The 22,820-nt window shown below is 55.7% G+C and overlaps 1 protein-coding gene across 1 annotated transcript in view; it reads left to right on the forward strand.

Annotated features, from left to right (window-relative positions):
* The window catches only part of LRFN1 (leucine rich repeat and fibronectin type III domain containing 1), a 28,892-nt gene extending 11,528 nt beyond the window's left edge, over positions 1 to 17,364 (forward strand). Inside the window, exons 2-3 of the mRNA XM_087971292.1 lie at positions 12,020 to 13,426; positions 16,462 to 17,364. Of these exons, the coding sequence (XP_087827418.1) occupies positions 12,020 to 13,426; positions 16,462 to 17,347 (2,293 nt within the window). The 3' untranslated portion in view covers positions 17,348 to 17,364. The remainder of the gene's footprint in view (positions 1 to 12,019; positions 13,427 to 16,461) is intronic.
* The last annotated feature ends 5,456 nt before the right edge of the window (positions 17,365 to 22,820 follow it).

Raw genomic sequence — 22,820 nt, forward strand, 5'->3', positions numbered from 1 at the left:
AAGAGGTTAGAAGCTGGAAGGCAGCAGGAAGGCAGCGCTGTAATTACCTCTAACAGGAAAATAGCCGGTCTGGCCACTAATGTCAGCTCTCCGCCGGTTCTTCTCTGAGACGGACCGTCCGCAGGGGCGGCTCAGGGCCAAGAGGGTGGCCGGGTCCTCCGTGCCCCTTGCTCCAGTCGGTGACAGCCCCACCCCCAAGGAGCCCCCCTCTGACAAGCTCTCCCCCAGCACCGGCTTTTCAGGCCAGGCCTGGGAGGCAAAATCTCTTGGCACTTAGGAGGTTTTCAGGAGGGGTTTGGGCTAAATGGGTGGGGGCAAAAGGGTCTCCAACCTGGGCCGCTTCAGAATTCTGGGCTTGAAGTGGCCCAGGTTGGAGAGCCCTGGGTTAGGGGGCAATTTTTAATTCTCCGTTCTCCCCCTGTGGGTGGTCTTCGCGGGTTTGGGTGGAGGTTTCTTCTTCCTCATACTTTCCATCTAGGGCAGGAGACCTCGACAAAAGCCAGGGGGGCACCTAGGCATTGGTTCCCACGCCTCAGGCGGGACTAGAACCTCCCGGCCTCCTGGCTCCTCATCTGGTGCCAGTTCAAACTGGCCTCCTCCTTCCTTTAAGGCAGGGTCTCAACCTGGGCCACTTTAAGCCTGGAGGACTTCAACTCCCAGAATTCCCCAGCCAGCTGGCTGGGGAATTCTGGGAGTTGAAGTCCTCCAGGCTTAAAGTGGCCCAGGTTGGAGACCCCTACTTTAAGGGATACAATGTCCTTATCAACTTTTTTTGGGGGCACAAAGGGTGATACTGTATCCAGCCAGGTGTTGTGAGCTTGTGTTAATTGTTACTTTTTAACTCAGCTATTGATTGGCAGCCTTTGATTTTGGCCATTATGGGCTCTTGCGTCTGTTTCACAATAGAAGCTGGGAAGGGCTGTCTGTCCTCCCCCTTCCAAGGGCAAAGAGAGCTGCAAAGCCCCCCAGGCTGCCTCCAGACAACCAAGGCAGGCTGGGTCTCCCCCAAGGGCCACCCCTGGGTGCAAGCCATCCGTGTTGGGGGGACCCTTTGCCCCCTTTGAAAGGGATCACGGGGTGGGGGTTTCTGGCTTCTGGATGCATCCCCCTCAAGCGGGGGGTGGGTGGGATCTGAGCCTGGCTGATAAGGCGGCACGGAGGCGTCTCTGCTGCCAGCGGCTCAGGGCTGGCATGGAAATGGACGTCCCCGGCCAGACAGGCGGGCAGCGAGATAGCCTTTCGCCCGCCCGGCTGCTGTGGTAGAAGGGCAGGAGACGGGGCGGTGGAGCAGGCCGTAAATCTGAGCAGCCGGTGGTCAAGATAAGGCTAGCAGAGGCAGGCAGCCCCCCAGCCCCCCTGGCCAGAGACTATCATGGCTTGCAAGCAAAGGAGGGGCTTGTGTGGGGGGGGGAGGCAGTCCTGAAAAGGGAAGACAGGGAGTCCTTAAGTTACAACTACCAGAGAGCCAGGCATTTCCATCAGTAAGAGCGAGGCTTTTTGGAGTTGAGATTTGTCCCATTTTACGACCTTTCCTGCCACCGTTGTTAAGTGAACCATTGTAGTCGTTAAACTAGTCACCCGGTCGTTAAGTGAATCTGGCTTCCCTGTTGACTTGGCTTTTCGGAAGGTTGCAAAAAGGGATCACGTGACCCCAAGGGGACGCTGCGTCCGTCGTAAATATGAGTCAGTTGCCAGGCTTTGAATTCTGATCACCTGACCAAGGGGATGCTGCTGCAAAGGTCAGAAGTGTGAAACACGGTCGTGTAAGTCCCTTGTTTCAGCCCCGTTGTAACTGCGAACAGTCACTAAATGAACCATTTTAAGTCGAGGACTAGCTGTACAGAAAGTCCTTGACAAAGGAGCCGAATGAAGCCCAATGTTTTTTTTCTAAGCAAGCAGTCCTCAACTTACAGCGGTTCACTTAGTGACCATACAGAGTTGCAACAGCACAGAAAAATGGGACTGGGGACCGTTTTTCACCCTTACGACCATTGCAGCCTCCTTGTGGTTATACGTAATCAAAACACAGGCGCTTGGCCACTGGTTCGTGCTTATGACGGTCGCTATGTCCCCTGGGGGCCATCCGACAAGCCAAGTCAATGGGGAAACCGGATTCACTTAACGACCGTCTTAATAACTTAACATCTGCAGGGATTCAAGAAAGGTTGTAAAATGGCGCAAACCTTGCTTAACAACTGTTTCATTTAGCAATGGAAATTGTGGGCTCAGTTATGGTCGTAAGGGAGAAAGGGAGGGAGAGAAGGAAGGAAGGAGAAAAAGAAGGGAGGGAGGAGGGAGATACAGGACTACCCTCTATCTTGTCTTGCCAAGGTTGGCAGGCCGTGGTTGCAGTGAAAGCCGCCCTGCCAGCCACCAAACTCGGAGAGCACCACAGCCGTCCAACCAGAGTTGGGTCAATTCTCTCCCCTTGCCCCCTTTTCAGGCTCTGAACTGGCCCTGGGTGCCAAAATCTGACACCGGCGGTGCGCTTGGCATCCTCCGATGGTGCCCAGGAATCCGTTGGCATCTCACGTGACCATCAGCTGCGTCTTCGGAGGCCTCGCAGGTGGCGCGGCTGGACTCGGCCACTTCACACCTGCGCTTCCATCCCTGGTGGCAGTTGTGGGTTTGACACACTCTGCCTCCCCACGGAGCGCAGGAGCTTTTCGGTGGGCCTGGGCCGGCGTGCCAGGGCCCCCTCCGTTTGGGACCGGCCTTCCCCCGGCCTCTCCCTCCGCTGCAGCTGCTGCATCCAGGCGGCTCGTGATGTGCCGGGTGAGCCTGCCAGGCCCCCGCATGGTTATCACGGCCTGTTCCCTCCCTGGCTGCACGCCTGCAGGAGCAGCCGCCACAGTCTTCCAGCCGGAGCAGAGCTGTGGATCGATGGTGCACCTGTCCCTGGTGGAGCTGCCATCGAGACGGGGGGCAGCCAGGAAACGGGGTCTTCTGATCCCCACTGCTGCAGACACACAACACTTCATTTAGGGCAGAGGTCCCCAACCTTGGCCACTTTAAGACGTGTGGACTTCAACTCCCAGAATCCCCCAGCCAGCAGAGCTCTCTCCACTTTAGGAGATTAAGAGAGAGAGAAAAGCAGGCCTAGCTGGCTGGAGAATTCTGGGAATTGAAGTCCACAAGTCTTAAAGTGGCCAGGTTTGGGGACCTCTGGTGTAGCGTCTCCTGCTATAGCAAGGGGTTGGACTAGAAGACCTCCAAGGTCCCTTCTAACCCCATGGAATGGACAATACAGAAGCAGGATTGGAAAGGAGCGCCTGGCCACTCCGGATAAGAGCCACACACATAACCCCGGAGATCAGTGGCTGGACGGCTGGAGGGGGAAGGTTTGGAAAGAGGGAGGGAGGGAGACCCGGAAGAAGTGGGGGCTCCTTTTGTCTGGGGATATGAACTCTGCAACATGTGGGCAGATTTCTGGATTAACTAGCATTTTCTTTTTCCTTCCCTTCCTCATCTATTTCCTTCCTTTCTCTTTCCCTTCTGCTTCCCCTTCATTCTTCCTCCCTCTCTCCAGGTATTCCTTCCTTCGTTCCTTCTTTCCTCCCTCCATCTCTTCCCTTCCTTCTTTTCATCATCTCCTTCCTTCCTTTCTTCTTCCTTCCTTCCTTCCTCCCTCCCTCCTTCATTTCCTTCCTAATTCTTTTCATCATCTGCCTGCCTGTCTCCCCTTCCTTTCCCTTTTGTTTTGCAATTACAAATTCCATTAATGGGTTCTGGATCTTGCAGGCAATTCCTAAAATTGCAAATGCTTACAAGTATAGCCAAGAACAGGAGGGACAATTTAGGAGCTTTTCCTTCCAGGCCAGACCACTGGAAACCATTATCCCCAGTAGGCCCTCCCACCTTGGCAAAGGAAAACCTTGAAGGATGCGGGGAGGGTCCGGCCTCCCCCCTTTCTGGATGTTCCTGGGGGAGGTCATTGGGCCAGAGAGGCCGCAGGGGCAAAGGAGACCCGGCTGGGAAGGAGGCCAGCCAGGTAGGGGCCGGTCGGGGGGAAAAGACGCGGCTGACAATTTACGGGGACTGCAGCACAAAGGATGTTTGAAGAGGCTGCACTGAGCCAACCAACCAAGTGGCCGTAATTATCTATGATAATGGAGGGCATTATTCAATTCCGTGCCAGAGAAAGTTCAGCGGTTGGCAGTTGGCAGAGGACGCGGGAGAAGTTTTCAAGAAGCAATGATGCCCTTTAGCTGTTGTTCAGCCATAGGAGTGAGCTAGGTGTGTGTGTGTGGGGGGGTTGGCTCTTCCTGCAGAAAACCAGAATAAACAGGGAAGGAAGTGTAGCATTCACACAGACACAGACGCAACGCGCACACATGAAGGGGGGGCAGTGTTTGGCACAAGAGCCATACCGTGTTTGGGAATGGAGGGAGGAATGCAGAAAAGGGCAGAGGTCCCCTTTTTGGGGGCTTCTGCACAGAACTCTGACCCTCAGCGGGGTTGCTTCAGAGACCCCCTGGGAGCCTCCAGCGCAGGAGGGCAGAAACTGGGGTGGGGGGCTGCCCTTTAGATCCGACTCAGTGGACACCCCACCGCTGCCCTCAGCAGCCTTTCCCTCTGGTGGGAAAAGCCAAAAGCTGGAAGGAGGAGGAGGAGGAGGAGTGGGAAACCAGGGCCGGGCTGCCTCTGAATCATAGGATCCCAGGACTGAAAGGGACCTTGGAGGTCGTCTAGTCCAACCCCCCGTGCAAGTCAAGGGATCTTACATCATCCTGGGCAAATGGTTGTCCATTCTTTTCTTGAAATTGAGTGGCTTCAGAGGAGGAGGAGGAGGAGGAGGAGGTACGGCAGTGGATGGGGCTGTCCCACAATTCCTACCTCCTCCAGCAGTCTCGTGGCCAGCAGGGATGATGGGCTTTGGAACCAGGCAGCTTTGTGGGCCCTGGGGTCCTGCTCTGAACCTCAGGACCCCCAGGAGCAGGGCAGAGAGATTTCTGGGCAGGTGGGCAATTTTGAGAGGCACTTGGGGGTCCCTTTTTCAAAGGGCTGCCGTGACAAACACAGCCAGGCCAAAGCCCCCCCTTGAAGCCAGCAGACCCAACGAGATCTGCCCCCCACCATGTTCATAGCCCCCTACTCTTCTGGGCAGACAACGTTCCAGACAGGGCCGAGCATAACAGCTCCCCCTCCCCAATCTCCCCCCAACCTTTTTAATCTAAGGATGTCTGGGAAGCGTGTTGATGTTTCATTTCATCTCTGGGGTCTCACTAAAGATGAGTGAATTCCGCTAGATCGAGAGTCGGGTGAGCAAAAGGAGGGGGCTGGAGCTTGCAGGCCCCTTGGTGGGGGACCCCTCCCTTGTCTTTCTCCGCCAGATCTTGGCCCCTCCGAAGCCTGAACATCATTCTGTTTGAGGCTCCTTTGCCAACCGGCAACCTTTCCTTCTTGCAAGTCTCGGAGGAGAAAAGTTATTTTTAGAGATTTTTAACAGCCCTTTTTGGTGTCTTGTTTATTTATTTGCTCAAAGGAGGGGTGAGAAAGCGTGCTGCATTCCTGGGGGGCGGGGAGGTTGTTGCCTTTAAAAAGCGCTGCTGTGGCCGCTTGGCGTTTCTCTGGGGAGAGGGGCACACAGGGACACCCCAACCCTTCCAAGTTGGCACCCTTGCCCTGCGGGGCGAGTACCCCCAGGGACCCAGCAATCTGGCCACGAGGCTTGTAAACCAGGGTTAATGTCTCCGGGTTGTGGGGACGGGCCTGCCCGTTGTGGCGAGTCAATCCACTGGGTTTGGAAAACCAGGGCTTAAGCGCGGTGTGTGAACTCAGTTACTCCGCTAGGTGCAGCCTGGCGCCCGGTGGGGCTATGTCTCCCAACTCTTGGGAAGGAGAGAGAGAGAGGCCTCGTGGAGACACAGCAGGCACTTGCAGGTGGCTTTTGGGCTTTGTAGTGTGGAGGGGACTGGCTGTCTGCCATCCAGGGATTCTCTGAGAAACAGGAGAACCCAGCAGAACCAGGCGCTTCTGGTCACCTGCAGAAAAGGTGCCAGCTTCTGCCAGGAGTTGGCAAGGCAAGCGGCCAGCCTGCCAGTCGCCTTGGGAAGAGAGACAGCTTTTCAGCTGCCTGGTTTAGGACAGGGGTCTCCAACCTTGGCCCCTTGAAGCTTTGCTGGCTGGGGGATTCTGGGAGTTGAAGTCCACTAGGTTGAAGAACCCTGGTTTAGAATACAGGTCGTCCTTACTTACAAAATTCACTTACTTACTTACTTACTTACTTACTTACTTACTTACTTACTTACTGACCGAAGTTACAATGGCACTGAAAAAAGCAACTTACGACCGTTTTCCACACTTATAACTGCTGCAGCATCCCCTTGGTCACGTGATCAACGTTCAGACACTCGGCTACCGGTTCACACTTACGGTGGCTGCCGTGTCCCTGGGGGTTGCATGATCCTGGTCCCCTTTTGCGACCTTTTGATAAGCAAACTCAACGGGGAAACCAGATTCACTGAACCACCGTGGGACCAACAGCTGCAGCGATTCACTTAACTTGGGAAAGGAAAGTTGTAAAATGGGGCAAACCTCCCTTGACTGATGTCTTGCTTAGCAACGGAAATGTTGGGCTGGGTTGCGGTCATAAGTCGAGGACCAGCTACAGCTGTGCGAACGCGGATCGTGGCCTTCAGACTGATTGGCAACCCGATGAAGCTCATTTTTAGAAGAGGGGGAGAGAAATGTGCAACTTCTTAGGGGGGCTTTTCGTTTGTTTGATCTTTGCCACTGTCTCTGGGCTGATTTAATCTCCTTTAATGGATGTATTTTTAACTTGTTCGGCTTCTTGTGCTGTAAATTACCCAGAGAACCTGGAGGCGTAAAAATACTTCAACTAGATTAATAATATAATATGAAAAATGATGAGTGGCGAAGGGCTGGCGTTTTGAAGGATACAGGTGGGGATGAAGTTGTTTCCCCCCCCCCCCGGGTGGGGCTAATCCTGCCTGGCTGAAGGTTGTTGGGCCCTCCTAGTGGGGGGCATGTTTGGCCCCTGCCTTAGAGGGGTCTGGGGGATGTTGGGGCCCCAGAGGGTCCCAGTGAAGTCAGCAGCAGCCAATCTCCGCTGAGGCTGCAGCTGGAAACAGCTGCAGAAAAAGGGATGGGAGACCACAGGCCTAGGAAAGGACCCCCAAAGCGGCTGCACTCCAGGAACAGAGAAACTGAGAGGGGACCCCAAAAAGAAGCAGGAAGAAATGTGATTGGTGTGTTGTGTCTTTCTCCACCTTGGCAACATTCAGATGCATGGACTTCAACTCCCAGCATCCCCCAGCCATCAGAGGTAGAAATCCACACATCTGGCCAAGATTGAGAAATGCTGATTCAGCCCCCAACATCTGTCTGTACCCGGTATGTTTCTCTGTATAAGTAACATGAGGAAATGCATAAAATTCCCATGCATAACAACCTATTCTGATTTAACAGACTTTTGGTTTTAACAGACACCCTTTCCCCACTATTGGTCCGTGAAATCAGAAGGTTACAGTAACTCATGGGAGGCCGATTTCTGTCCTTTGCAGAATCGGGCCATGAACTTTGCCTGCTGCTCCCGTCTCTGGGATCTGAACCCTCACTGGAGGAATATTTTTCCTCCACCACCCAGCAGCTCTTTTTAGAGGAATCCAGTATAATCAAATTATATCTGCTCTCTCCCTCTCACTCCTGCACACACATACACCGGTCTTATTGCTGATGCCAGGTATCTGGGCAGCCCCCAGCCTCTGCTTGGCCTGTTACACTCCCCCCCACAATCTAACCCAAAACTCTGACTTAAACACACGCACTCCTGCCACGTTGCCTCCCCTTTGCCCAGTTGCTGGGCAGACTTAAACCCGGGAAAGCTTTTTTGCATCTCACGCTGCAAAGAGTCGATGCCGGCGCCTTCTCTCCCCCTCCCCGATTCCCCCCCCTTCCCTTTAAGAGGATGGAGATCGTTGGGAGACAAGAAGAGAGAAATTGTGCTCGATTGCAAGACATGGAAATGACGCCGAGACACACTCAGACAGGCGTGGCTGGAAAGAGAGGATGGAGACGCAGCAGCTGCTGCTCGGAAGTTCTTCCCCCTCCGCTCTTCCCGCAGCATCTGCCGAGCCTCCCCAGAGCCCCATCTGGGGACAAGTACATTGGGGGAGAAGCCATGACACCCCCACCCCCCGGGAAGAACCTGGCTGAGTCTGGGGAGCAGTTCCATTGCTAAGCGAGGCCGTTGTTAAGCGAGCCGCCTCTCATTTTACGTCCCGTGAGATGCAACTCCCTGAACAGCCGCCTCACTTAGCGGTGGAAATGTTGGGCTCAGTCGTGGTCGTAATTTGAAGACTGCCTGTAGCACAACGCAGGAGCAATCCTGGCCGAGGCTGCCGTCCTTTTGGGAGGGTTCTGGCCTGGGGGGAGGGGTTGCGAGCGGCCAGAAATTCTGCAGCATCGTCTGATGGGGTCCCTTCTGGATGTTCTGGACGATGCAGGACCCCAAAAAGCTCTCCAGACCCCTGGACCAGCCAAACCCAGTTGAAGACGGCTCTCCAAGGCAGAAAGGAGGCGTGTGAGTCACTCTGTCGCGCCAAGCCATGGTTTGATCCGGCTAGTCAAGGCTGCCTTCAAGAAGGCTGAGCGGAGGTTCTGGAACCTCCAGGGAATCGTCAGTCTAAATAGAGCTGGAAGTGCTAATTATTCCCATCAGGAGGCGCAGGGGGGCACCAGGCCTCCTGCCCCGTCTGGCACCCACTTGGCATGGTTCGCGCCCCTGGGGCTCACAACTCCTCCCTTCCTTGGGCATCTGGGCCCATCTGGGGACCACAGCTGTGGCAGCTGTGCCAGGGCCGGCTTGGAGGATTTGAGGCCTGGGGTGCCCGTCAGCCTCTCGGGCAGAGGGACAGCCTGGGCTTCTGGCCTGCCTGGCCTCCTGTGGGCCCAGGCTGCTCTGTCACTGGGCCCCCTGGAATTGGAGCCCCCCCTCCCGGTTCCTGATCGGGCGCTTTACTTTTGTAGGCAGAGGGACAGGGTCGGCACATGGGCTGGTGGGCACAAGGTTGGCAAAGGCCCACACTCGGGTTCGAATCCCCTCCCTGCCCCCAGAAGTCCCTGGAGCTGGAAGGTCCACCGGGAACCGCCCTGTGCTCAGGGGACCCCCCAGAGAGGGTCCCCAGGAAGAAGCTGCCTCCCTCCTCGCTCTTGGGGGCCCGCTTGCTTCCTTGTCCCCATTGCTTCCTGGGAGGGGGCTTTAAAAACGATGCCCAATGGTCGCCGTCACTCCGTCAGCCCACGCGGGAGAAAACCCCGCAAGGCTCTTGGAGCAGCCGCTGAGCGGCTCGCCGCGATTGGACGCCTGCCCGGGAGGAGCTGTCCGGTGCTGAAGGGGGGTCTTTGGAGTCCGGGCTCGGCCCCTCCCGGGAGGCCGCTTGGGCGGGGCTCTTCCCGCAAGCGGCGGGGCGGGGAAGGCGGTGCGCGGCTCCGGCTTTAATCCGGCGCGTAGTGAATGCGGCTCTCGGCTGGGGGATCCCCGCTTGAAGCCTTGCGCTTTTCCACTCGCTTTACGCCAAGAGCGTAGCGGGGCTAAGCCGCTCAGCGTCTCTCTGGATTGCAGCAGCTGGGAAAACGTCCGTCTCGGGGAGGGGGGGGCTCGATTCGGCTGCCTAATTCTCAGCCAGGGGCCCGCGGGTGGAGGTGCAGCCCAGTCCGGGTTACCTGCGGTTTGCAGAGTGCAAAGTTTTACATCTTGGTTGACTAATTCTGCAGTTTAGCCAACCCTTCAGATCTTCCTGGGTTCGGGCAATTCCTCCAGCTTCAAGGAAAGGAGGCATCCGCAGCGGGGCCAAAAAGGTCCAGAGGGATGCAGTCCGGGGTCCCTGCTCTTGTCCTGAGTTCGGATTGAGCAGGTGCGGTTATGCCTGCCATCCTCTTTCGCTTCCTAGTTGGGCCATGAAACATCTGCGAGGAAACCACCCAGCTCAGAGATCATCCCAGACCCCACCCTCCTTTTGGGGTGATATGCTGATGAGCCCCTGCCCAAATGGTGCCAGCCCTAGGAGTGTTGGGAGGTTTTTAGCAATAAGGGGGGAGGGGGAATTGCCTGGTCCGGGGCTCAGTCGATCTCCTGGGAAGGGGGACCCCGGGGGGCACATGGCCACAGGCGTGAAAACACCAAGCTAGGGCCAGCAACTGCACGGCAGTCATTTCCCCTGGTGTGCGGTTCCCCTGGCGACAGAGTTTCATTTGCATAGTTTGGGCTGTTAAAAAAAGTCCCCCTCTTTGCAACCTTTCAACATAATAATTGAAAAGCTATTTATTCTCAGTAGCCCTCTCTTCAAGATTTTATGCCGCCCCTTAGTGAAAACCACATTTTTAACTTCAAAGTTTGGTTTGATTTAAGCATAATTTGTCTTTTATTAGTTATTAAGCTGTTAATATATTAGGAAGACGATCAGCTGTCTCGAGGAGGCTTTTGCTTACTCTAAGCGTGGCTAAATAAGCATAATCCTTACCCTCCTCCTCACTTTCTTCCTCCCTTCCGCCGTGAGCTTTTCATAGCCCTGGGATCTATTCTTCTAAATTCCTTCATGAGCCATACCTGGAGGATGTCAAGAAAAAAAAAAAATCAGCTCAGCAGAACGGAGAAGAATCAAATTCTTGTCAAAGCTCAATAAAAAATCCTGCTGTGTAAAAATCTTGGGGAAATACCTGGTATTTAGTGCTTCACTGCTGCAAAGGAAATTATTTTTGAAAATATCACTTGATTGGGTCCGATTCTTCTTCTCTTTAAGGCTATGGGTTGATTTCTTGGTGACAATCAACAGAAGGACATAAAGTTCCCTTAAAATGAATTCCAGATATGGATCTCAATCAGGCGGCTTTTGACACTGCCGTGCATGTCCTCTCTGTAACTGTCGGTCGGTTGTCGGTTTGACGACTGCTACCTAGTTGTCAGTCAGGGGTGGGTGGCGCCCGTGTTGAGGTGGCACCAGGGGCCACTGCATGACCTCGGGGACCTGGCCTCCAGATGAATGGTGCTTTCCATCCCATAATCCCCAGCCGCCTGGCTTAGTGCTTCGCTTGGGGTCAGAGACCCACACGGGTGTGCAAGAAAGCTAACGGCCACCTGCCACTCTTGCTCTCCAGCAACAAACAAACTCCAGGAAGTCCTCAGCTTATGACCACAATTGAGCGCAAAATGTCTGTTGCTAAGGGAGACAGCGGTTGAGTGAAGTTTTGCCCCATTTTGTGACTTTTCTTGTCACTGTTATTAAGTGAACTGCTGCAGTTGTCAAGTTAGTAAGATGGTTGTTAAGTGAACCTGGCTTTCCCATTGACTTTGCTCGTCAGAAGGTCAGAGAAGGGGATCACGTGACCCCAAGGGGACACTGTGACCGTCGTAAGTACGTGCCAATTGCCAAGCAGCTGCATTTGGATCACGTGACCACGGGGATGCTGCAACGGTTGTAATCATGAGAAACCGTCATAAATCACTTGTTTCCAGTGCCGTTGTAACTTCAAATAGTCACTAAATAAATAATTGTAAGCAGAGGACTACCTGTACTCAGAGAGATGCTGCCTTTTTCATACAACGGCAGGTAGAGGTCCTGCAGGTAGACCAGTGTGCCTGTGTCAGGCGTGAAAGACCAGGTCCGCAAGGGAAGGTTCAGTTCAGCTACTCTATTGCTAAAGGGCTTTGCGCAGGAATCTTCTCCGTTCAGGGTCAGCCTCTGCTTAGAATTCGATGAGTCCACTTGTGGCTACGTGGGGGTTCTAGGCCGATCCCTCTTTTGTCTCCGCCCCACCCCCAGGTCCTTCCACACCTTCTCCTACAGTCTAATCCCCCTTTGAAAGCCTCCCGGCGCTCTGGCGCTCCTACGGGGAGCACCAAATTCCCTACCCTTAGGGCTAAGGAGGGCTGGCTCTCATTTGATCCCAGATCCTTTGAAGTCGGGGCAGCCGTGGCCAGCTCTGAGACCGGCGTCCTGGGGAGAGGTGCAGTCGAACCGCCTTTCTAATCTTTTGCTGCTTCGTTTTGTCTGCCCAGGGCCTCCCCAGGTACGGAGCGTGCCAGTATCATGGAAAAGCTTTTCTTGCCTCTTTTGATGCTTGGCACCATGGCGAAAGCTCAGCACTGCCCCGGCCGCTGCATCTGCCAGAACATCTCCCCGACGTTGACCATGCTGTGCGCCAAGACGGGCCTCCTCTTCGTGCCGGCCACCATCGACCGGCGCACGGTGGAGCTGCGCCTGACGGACAACTTCATCACCGTCATCCGCCGGAAGGACTTCTCCAACATGACCAACCTGGTGCACCTCACCCTCTCGCGCAACACCATCAGCCAGATCCTGCCCTTTGCCTTCGCCGACCTGCGTGCCTTACGGGCCCTGCACATGAACAGCAACCGGCTGGCCCTCCTGAAGGAGGAGCACTTCCGGGGACTGACCAACCTCCGGCACCTCATCCTGGGGAACAACCAGATCAGCCACATCGAGGCCTCCTGCTTCGACGAGTTCCTCTCCACCGTGGAAGACCTGGACCTCTCCTACAACAACCTGGAGACCCTGCCATGGGAGGCCATTGGCCAGATGGTCAGCCTCAACACCCTCACCCTGGACCACAACCTCATCGACCACATTGCGGAGGGCACCTTCTCCCAGCTCCAGAAGCTGGTCAGGCTGGACATGACCTCCAACCGGCTGCAGAAGCTGCCTCCGGACAACCTCTTCTTGAGGGCTGAAGTGCTGGCCAACGTCCGCGGGACTCACCCATCCACCTTGACCATCAGCTTTGGGGGCAACCCGCTGCACTGCAACTGCGAGCTGCTGTGGCTGCGGAGGCTCACGCGGGAGGACGACCTGGAGACCTGCGCCTCCCCGGAGCACCTGATGGATAAGTACTTTTGGTCGATCCCCGAGGAGGAGTTCATCTGCGAGCCGCCCCTCATCACCCGCCAGTATTCCAGCAAGGCCTTCATCATGGAGGGCCAGGGGGTCAGCCTGAAGTGCAAGGCTGTAGGGGACCCGGAACCTTCCATCCACTGGATCGCGCCCGACGGCAAACTCATCCACAACACCACCCGGGGCACCGTCTACGAGAACGGCACACTGGACATCTTCATCACCACCTTGAAGGACAACGGAATCTTCACCTGCATCGCCTCCAACGCGGCCGGGGAAGCCACGGCCCCCGTGGACGTCTGCATCGTCCCTCTGCCCCTGCTGGTCAACAACACCGGCCACATGAAGGAGCCGGACCCGGGCTCCTCCGACATCACCACCTCCGCCAAATCGGGCTCCAATGAAACCAAGAACCACCAGGACAGGAAGATCGTAGCGGCGGAACTGACCTCTACTTCCGTGGTCATCCACTGGCCGTCCGAACGGCACATCCCGGGTATCCGGATGTACCAGATCCAGTACAACAGCTCCTTGGATGACTCGCTGGTCTACAGGTGAGTAGGATGGACCTTGACTTACAAACCCGAAATGTCCATTTGCTAAGCAGGTTGTTAAGTGAGTTTTGCCACAGTTGTTAAGGGAATCCCTGCAATTGTTCCGTTGGTCCCACGGTTGTTAAGTGAATCTGGCTTCCCCGTTGACTTGGGTTGTCAGAAGGTCGCAAAAGGGGATCACGTGACCCCCCAAGGGGACGCTGCGACCGTCATAAATACGAGTCAGTTGCCAAGCGTCTGGCTGTGGGGATGCGGCAGTGGCCATAGGTGTGAAACACAGTCACAAGTCCTTTTTTTCAGTGCCGTTGTAACTTAGGCGCTGGGCACCAGGCCCTACGGCTTCCTGTCTCACCCCTCCCCCACTGGACGGGGGGGTGTTGAGCAAGGGTGGGAGGAGGCCCAGCTTTGCACGTCTTCCAGGTAAACCTCAGCCCTGCCAGGCGAAGAGGCGGGGGAGGGGGACGGTTTCTGTTTGTGGTCTCAGGTGGGAGATGAAGAGAAAGAGGCACGAGGGGGGGGGAAGAGGGGCGGCGGCTGCACGTGTGGAAGGAAGGAGGGGGAATTCCTGCCAGAGCCTGCAGGGGGAGAAGAGGGGAGGAGGCTGGCAGGGAGAGAGCGGCAGCTCCCAGATTCAGGGGGTCCTTCGTGAGGGTCCCTCTCTCAGCCCCAGATGTGGGGAGAGAATTCCAGCTGCCAATGGCTTTGGGGAGGGGGCTGGGCAAAGCCGCTGTGTTGGGACCAGCCCAGCAGTGTTGCAACCCCTCAGAGGAGGCATTCTCCCTCCCTCCCTCCCTCCTCTCTTTCCTTCCCTTCCCCTCCCCCTCTTTCCTTCCCTCCCTCCCCCTCTCTCTTTCTCTGCCCCCCTCCCTCTTTCCTTTCCACCCCCTCCCTCCCTCGCTCTCCCTTTCTCCTTTCTGCCCTTGAAAAGTCCCCCCCTCTTTCGCGCTTCCTGCCAGCTGCAACAGAGACACAGCCGGCCTCTGCACTCCAGTGTCTCAAATGGGGGGGGGGGCTTGCCCACCCTGAGAGCAATGGCTTATGTGGAAGCGAAGACCCTTGAGGAGCCCTGGGTTCAAGGCCACTCAGTCGGAAAAGGAAGGGCCACGACCTCGGGACCCCCATGAGGGGGGAGCCTGGGGGGCCAGAAGAGACGCGAGAGGCCGGTGGATGAGTCCGGAAGAGAACAATTGGCCGTAGCTGCATTGCCCCATCCGCCCTCTGCCCTCCTCATGCGCACCGCCATGCACCGCTCCGGGGCAGGAAGTGGGTGCCGGGTGAGGTGGGGCCTGGGTGGGCCTCGCCTTCCTCCCAGTCACAGTAGCTGCCCATCCTGGAGGCCCCCAGGGCAGCTGCCACGCTTGCAAGATCAAATCAATCGGTCTTTCCTCCGCGTTGACCCTGCCCCACGCGGTTTGCCCCCCAGCCGAGCTGTGCTGTGTTCCCTCTCCATCCCCCCCAAGCCCCCCCAAGATTGCCTCCTGCTGCCCCCTCCCCATTTGCTGATTGACTGCTCTGCTGAAGTGCCGTCCTCGCCCACCACAGGGGGCACCACGACCCCCACCCCACCCAGCTCTGCTTCTGGGCCCCAGATCTTCTCCTGGCATCTGTTGGGGGGCTGGGCATCTCTGCCAGGAGGGGCTCTGAGGCAGAAGGGGAGAAGGGATCTCGGGGGGGGGGATTCCTGCAAGGGTCTCCCTAGGAGGCAGGTGGGAGGGGCTGCATCTGCCGCTGACTGGAGGAGGCCAGAAAGGGGCCTGGACTTCGGCTCTTCTCCTGTCCGTTCCTTCTTCTGCCCCAGAGCACAACTGCGTTGGTGGAGGAGGAGGCAGGTATCCCCTGTCTGTCTGTCTGTCTGTCTCTGGCCGTCCACCCATCCATCCACCCATCTACCTAACTAATCTATCATCTGTCTGTCTTATCTATCTATCTGTCTAACTCTCATCCATTCATCCACCTATCCAACCTATCATCCATCTATCATTATCAAATCTATCAAATTTAGACACTGCCCACCTCACTATCCAAGTGGGCAATTTACAAATACAAACGATAGTAACTCTACAACAAGAAACAGGATTAAAATCAGAATTAAAACTGTGCAAAATAAAAAAAAAGACCAAAGCTAATAGGGAAGTCAAGAAGATTTTTAAAAAAAAACAGAAGGAGCACCCACAAATTCCCCCCCCCCCGAGTTATGTGCCACTCTCTGACCCCCCAGGCTAGTTGAGGGCACAGCCTGGTCTCTGCTGCCTTCCGGAGACCCAAGAGGGGAGGACAATGGGAAAAGCAAGCGACGCTGGGTTGCAAGTTTCTAGACCTTGGGAGGAGCCATCGGCTCTCTGGTCCGGAAGGACGTCAGGTGACCTTCCAAGGACCGGAAGCTCCTGAGACCCTCCCCATTTCCCTTGTCAAAATCCAGGGGTCCCCCACAGGGCCTGGGAAGCGGGGATCTGTTCTCACAGGCACTTCGCCAGAAACCAGGTGTTGATTAAGACTGGCCGGAGAGCCCGAGGGATGGATGGCACGGAGGGAGACCCCAGACGTCTGGCCTCCTTCCCTGGCGGTTTAGGAGGCTTAGGATGCCTGGGTCAGGATTCCAGCAATCGCTCTAATTAAATCATGGATTAAGTCATAAATCAGCCAAACGTCCATCAACTTCATTAGAGGCGACATCCTGGCCCTGCCCTGCATGAAGCCAACTCTGGCCCACGTCATTTACAGGCCCCTGTGACCCCGTTTCCCCCCCTCCCCCCTGGGTGTGTCATAAATCGGATTCTCCAATTGAGCACCTTCACGGGCTGGGTGTCATCAATCACGTTCTCCCATGAAATACATTCATGGGCAAAAGCTCTGGTAGTTGAGTTACAATCTTTTAAAGATAAAGAGTTGGAACGTACTTCCACTTGCAAACTGCCCTTCCAGATTCCCTTCTCCCCGCCCATTTTTTTTATTTTTATGGCAACACAGACAGAGGAATGTTGGATGGGTTGACATGTCCTCCCGGGGGTCTCACTCCCCTTCTCTGCCCCCCACAGGATGATTCCTTCATCCAGCAAGACCTTCTTGGTGAACGACTTGGCCGCCGGCCGGGAATACGACCTGTGCGTCTTGGCAGTGTACGACGATGGCGTGACCTCCCTGACGGCGACTCGGGTCGTGGGCTGCGTGCAATTCACCACCGAGGGGGAGAGCGCCCAGTGCCACTCGCTCCACACCCAGTTCCTGGGGGGCACCATGATCATCATCCTGGGGGGCATCATCGTGGCCTCGGTGCTGGTCTTCATCATCATCCTCATGATCCGCTACAAGGTCTACAGCGGGCAGGAGGAGCAGAAGAAGGCGGCCAGGGTCAGCAACGTCTACTCGCAGACCAACGGCAGCCACCCGCAGCCCAGCACCAGCACGTTGCCCCCCTCGGCCTCCAAAATCGGGGAGGACAAATACGAGACCCTCCAGGAGGTTGCTTCCCAGGACCCCCGGCTGGGCGGGGGCAGCAGGGGCGACGCCCCCCACGGGCCAGACGTCCCCTCGACCGAGCTGGAGAAGAGGGCGGCAGCGCAGAGGAGCCCCGATCTCCAAACCGTGGCGGTCCTGACTTCGGAAGAAGGACAGCGGGAGGTCAGGAGGGCCGGCTCCTCGGTCTCCCTGTGCCTCCTCAGAGACCCCGGGGGGACCCCCCAGCTCCGGGCCAAACCGGGCAGCAGCGAGTCGGGGTCTTTCCCCCGCGAGCTGTCCAGGACTCGGCACCACCGCCATTCCTTCGACGGGGATTACGCGCTCTTCCAGAGTCACAGCTACCCCCGCCGCACACGGACAAAGCGCCACATGTCCACCTCTCAGTTGAACTCGGAGGAGTCTCCCTTGAGTCACAGGCGGGTTACTTTCGGCAGCACGGAGTGGATGCTGGAGAGCACAGTCTGAGGGGGTGGCGGGGGTGGGGGAGGGGGGCACAGGGGCTGCCAGACGCACAAGTTTGGGGTGCAGCAACCCAGGAAGGAGAGAAGGGGGAGAGGAAAGGCCAGGCGAATGGGTCTCTTTCCGGGCAACCGCAGCGGGGGCCTTAGCCGAGCCCCTCCCCAGCAGAAGAGCAGGCAAGGAGGGGAGTGAGCAAGAGGAGGGGGTGGGGGGGTTGCAGCGCCCAGAGGGAAGGGCTGGGGGGGGTGGAGCCAAGGAGAGGCGCATATGCACAGAGGGGGAGAAACAAAGGTTTATGCATTCATCCCTGTTCCAATGAAAAAGGCCACGATAAGCCTAGATCCGGAGGGAAAAGAGCACAAAGCAGAGGTGGGTTAGGGTTAGGGTGGCGGGAGGGGAGGAGGAGGGGGTCCCCCAACGCCCTGCCCAGGATCTGGTGGTGAAACCCACTCGGTCGGTCGCTCTATTTATTGTATCTGGCTGGTCTAGATCAAAAAAAAAAAGATATGTGTTTGATGTGTTCATTATCAGAAAAGTCATTTGAACTCTTGGACCCCGCCCCCCCCTTCCTGTCCTGGTTTCCTCTTGTGGACCCCTCCCCTTCCCCCCAAACTCTGCTCCCCCAGAACTCTACAGGGGTCCCTTCATTGGCCTCCCTGCCCCGAAATACGGATAATCCTGGATCCCCGGCCCTCTCCATCCGCCCCCTCAAAGAGAGCTTCTCCCCCTCTGATGCTTCCTGAACCCCCAAAGTATTTCCCAGCACAAGAACCCCCCTTCTCTTTGGCGCCCCTCCCCAATTCGCCCCATCCCCCCCCCCCTGCCTCCCCATGAGGTTTCTCAAGGGCCAAATCTTCAACCATTGAACGTTAGTTTTTCATTAACAACTTATACCGGCGACCCCGTCCCGTTCCTGTCCCCCCCTTGTCTGCCCCTCCCAGTTTTTCCCAGCACCCCCAGTTCCCCCTCCCTCCATCACAGAGTGAGGCTGCTTTTTGGAGGTGATTAAATCTTTTGTGTGTGACCTGCAGCCCGTCTCATTATGCTTCTTGGGGGGGGGGTCCAGGGAGGGAATGTGAGATGGGGGGGCCTGGACTGGCTTGGAGGTGGGGGAGGGGCGACCAGAAGGGGAAGCGCCAACGTGGCTGTAGAAAAAAAAACTGAAAAATGTTTTCATTTGAATGCAGCAAAAGAATAAGGTGTGTTTTTGAATAGTCTTGAATAGTGTTTTTGAACCCATATTTCTCCACCTTGGCTACTCTATGATGGTGGACTTCCCAGAATTCCCCATGGATGGATGGATGGATGGGGAATTCTAGGAGTTGAAGTCTATCCATCTCAGTTGCCCAGGTTGAGAAAGACTGACATATCCCATTCCCCCCCTCTCTTTATATATATATATATATGTGTATATATATATATATATATATAATGTGTGTATGTATGTATGTATGTATGTATGTATATGTATATATGTATATATGTATATATATGTATGTATATAAGTGTGTGTATGCATGTATGTATGCATGTATGTATGTATGTATGTATGTACGATGTATGTATGTATGTATGTATGTATATATATATGCACATGTATATATGTGTGTGTGTGTGTGTGTGTGTGTATAATCTCTATATCATCTATTTCTATCCATCCATCATCTCTTTATCATCTATATATTTATCATCCAGCCATCCATCTATCCAGCCATCTATTGGGTTTCCCATCCTTGGCTGCTCTACGGTGGGGGGGGCTTCAACTCCCAGCTGTGCTGGTTGGGGAATTATGGGAGTTGAAGTCCCCCCACCGTAGAGCAGCCAAGGATGGGAAACTCTGCTCTAAGAAGCCCTCGAAATAACGAAGGGAGCTCGCTGGTTGTGGATGCGCAGAGGACACCCTCATTTGCACGTATGCCATCCGTCGGAGGGATATTTGTGCAGGCTATCCATCCATGTCCAGGCCGTCATGACTCCACCCCCCCCAGGCCCCAATCAGATCCAGCCTGCGTGTTGCTGGCCCCTTGACCCAGCTGTCTCCAGGACGGAGGGTGAAGAGGAACAGGAGGGGTCTGCCTCCTTCGGCCTGGTGGGTGTGGGGCAGAGCTCTCCTTCCGCAGCTCTGGGGGTCCCTCAATCCTTAAGATGCAGCCCTGCGGCAAGAGCCGGCTGACGGGATCTCTCTCCCTCTCTGGGCGACCCTGGACTTAAAAGCTCCCCTTGCAGGTGGCTCAGGGTGGCGGCTTCGTGCGCAGGAGCCGGGCAATAAAAGGGGGCTGAATATTTGGATGGGAAGCTTTCGCAGCGCAGCATTTCTGTCGCTAAGCCAGCCGGAGGTTAAGTCAGTTTGGCCCGAATTTTACTGTTAAGTCAATCTGCACGGTCGTTCAGTGAATCACATGGTCCTTAAGCAAATCCGACTTCGCTTGTTGGAAGCCGGCTGGGAAGGTCGCAAAGGGTGACAGTGGGGAGGCTGCAGCGGTCGTAAGGGCGAAAAGTCATGAAATCCCTGGGCTGTTGTAGCTTCAAACCATTGCTAAATGAATGGCTGTAAGTCGAGGACCGCCGGCACAGAGAGGCCTTCCATTGGGCAGAGGGTGGAGCCCCCCTGCGCCCCCCCCCCCCCCGCTTTCCTTGGCCGAAGGGCTTGGCTGCACCTTCCCTCCTCCTCCTCCTCCTCCTCCTCCTCCTCCTCCTCCTCCTCCTCCTCCGCATTGCTGGGGGGTGTTTGGGAGCTGCTAATTGCTCTCTGCTGGCTCTGCAGCTTCTCCCAAGCCCCCCACCCCCATCCCAGGGAGCCCGGAGAGCAAAAACGGGGAGGGGGGCACTGCAGGAGGCATCCATCCTTGGAGAAAAGGGGGGGTCCTTGCCCTTCTCGGGGGTCTCCAGCAGCTTCTTCAGGGCTGAAGGGGAGGCGGAGAGCAGGGTGAACCCAAAGGGGTTTGCTGTATCCCTTTTGGAGTGGGGGGTGCAATTCAGAGGGAGGGAATTCCCCCCCTTCTGCTTCCCCCCTTTTTTCTAACCACTAGTGGCTAGCTGGGGGCTTCTTTGCAAGCTTGCAGTTGTCACACTTGCTACACAAAATGAGATGGTGACCCTAGAAAGCCCCCCAGCCCCTCCCTCCAGATTCTGGCAAACCCCTCGGGAGGAGGGGGCAAAGGGAGGGTCCTGCCTCAGTTACCCCCCCCTCTCCCTGCAGCTGGTGGCCCCCTTGGGCAGGTCTGCCTCGAGGTTCTGAAGCCCCACCACCACCAGCAGCTGCCTCATCTGAAGACACACACACACACACACACACACACGCCTTCTCTCAGCCTGGTTGGCTTCTGCACCCACCAGCAAAGGCTGTGTGGTTGTGTGATTGTGTGTCTGCCTGTGTGTACAGTTGATTAACATCCTTTGTAAAGAGACAGGGTGGAGCATTGTGGAGGTTTCTGCCCTGCCCTCAGCTCAATGCTGGTAGCCCTCCACTTAACAACCATTCATTTAGTGTCCATTCTCTCTCTCTCTCTTGTCATTCAGCCCAAAGCTCCTCACGGGGTTGTTGTGGTGGAGAAAATAGGAGGAGGAAGGTGTGTGTTGGATGTATCTGCTACCTCGAGTTATTTGCAAACCTAATCAAAGTGAGATGCCATCAAACACGAGATAAATGAACGACCAAATAAGAATCGTGAGCCCATCTCCAGCCGGATGCCTTTCAAATACGAGAGGCAGGGGAAATCCAACGCACAGCCCTGTGAGGCAGGCCGGGAGGAGAGCAGGCAGGCCCACAACAGCAAGAGAATAAAAAAAGAAGGTGCCACCCAGTTCCTCCTTCCAGGGTGGGACTCTTATGCCTTACAATCACCTTGCAATCCGCTTCGAGTTGGGCGCCCCATGATCCAGCCCCCCCCACCCCACCCCCAGGAGAGCCATTTTGGGGAGGGCCAATGGTTGCTTCCTCAAGACCAATTGCAGAGTGGGATGGTCCCCACTTGACCTTTGGCCTTCAAATGAGCTAATTGGCATGCTAATGAGGTCCCATAATGAGCTGGCGGTGTCGGCAATTTGCTTATTGTTATTCTGATGAGCCAGCAGAAAGAGTCCCTTGTTAGAGCAATTAGCTCCTTATGGCACAAAGCCTCATTATTATGCTAATGACACCATGCAGTAATTAACTTATACTAGCAAGTTTGTTATTATAATTATTACGCCGATTATTATTATTATCATTACTGTTGCTTTAGTATGCCACTTTTGGACCCTCGCTGCTGGCAAGTCGGTTCATCAGGGGGCAGGGATGGGGTGAAAGAAGGCCTGGAATCTGCTCCTGGCCAGGGTCTCCGAGCATGTGCAGAGTGCCTTCCTTGCTGAGCCCTGAGTCTCAACCCAGGGAATGACTTCGAGTTGAGCTCCACGGTCTCAAAGGGGCCAAGCTGGAGAAAGTCTGCCTCCTGGAGGCCTCTGGAGATTCTCAACCGGAATCCAGTCATGGCGGTTGTGCCAAAGGCGCTTTCCCCAAAAGGCAACTCAGCGGTGACATGACAGCCGTCTTCCAGTGTTTGGGGGTCGAGCAGGGCTCTCCCACCTTGGCCACTTCAACTCCCAGAATTCCCCAGCCAGCTTTGAAGTCCTCCAGGCTTCTAGTGGCCACGGTGGGAGGGCCCTGAGATAAAAAGCAACGGATGGAAACTAATCCAGGAGCGAAGCAACCTGGAACGAAGGAAGAATGTCTTTCATTGTGAAAACACTGATCAATGGAATGGCTTCCCTGCAGAGGCTGTGGGTGCTCCAAGACTGGAGGTTTTTAAGAAGAGCTTGGAGAACAATCTGCCTGGAATGGTCGCGGGTCTCCTGCCTGAGCTGGGGTTGGACTAGAAGGCCTCTAAGGCGCCTTCCAGCTCTGCTGTTCCGTCATTCTTTCTGGGTGTTTCTTTCTTTGCAAACGTTTCGCTTCTCGTCCAAGAAGGGTCTCCTGAAGCAGCAGCGACAGAAACTTCTGCAAAAGCCCCTAGGGCAAGCAGCGAAACATCTTCACAGAAAGCACCCAGAAAGCCTGATTTCCTTTTCCAAGAGGGAAACCCCCTTTGGGACCCTGCTCCGATCTCCTGGGCAAGACCAACTCCTCTTCTGGGTGCTTTATGAGGGTCCGTTGCTCTTTGGACCAGGAGATCTTCTCAAATGCCATCCTGAGCCGGAAGAACCTCCTACCCCATCATCCACTCCTGCTGATGGTCTCCAGAGAGACCCTGCCTGGGCTGAGCGATCATTCGCCCTCCAAACTCTCCTCCCCACCACCTCCTGTTCTCCGGAACCTTCCTCTGTGTGTGTGTGTGTGGGGGGGGGGGTTCAGGATTTACTGCAAATGATCCCTTGCTTGAGCAGCTTTCAATTTCCACTCGGCTGAGGGTCTCGTGAGCGAGGAAGAAAAACAAGGAGGAAGGAAGGAGGGAGGAGGAGTGACACTTAGAAGAACAAAGTCAATCCATTTGCAGGCAATGCG

The sequence above is a fragment of the Notechis scutatus genome, chromosome 8, assembly GCF_049901735.1.
Source record: "Notechis scutatus isolate UNSWTSFEM ecotype Mainland chromosome 8, rNotScu1.2, whole genome shotgun sequence".
Taxonomy (NCBI): Eukaryota; Metazoa; Chordata; class Lepidosauria; order Squamata; family Elapidae; genus Notechis; species Notechis scutatus.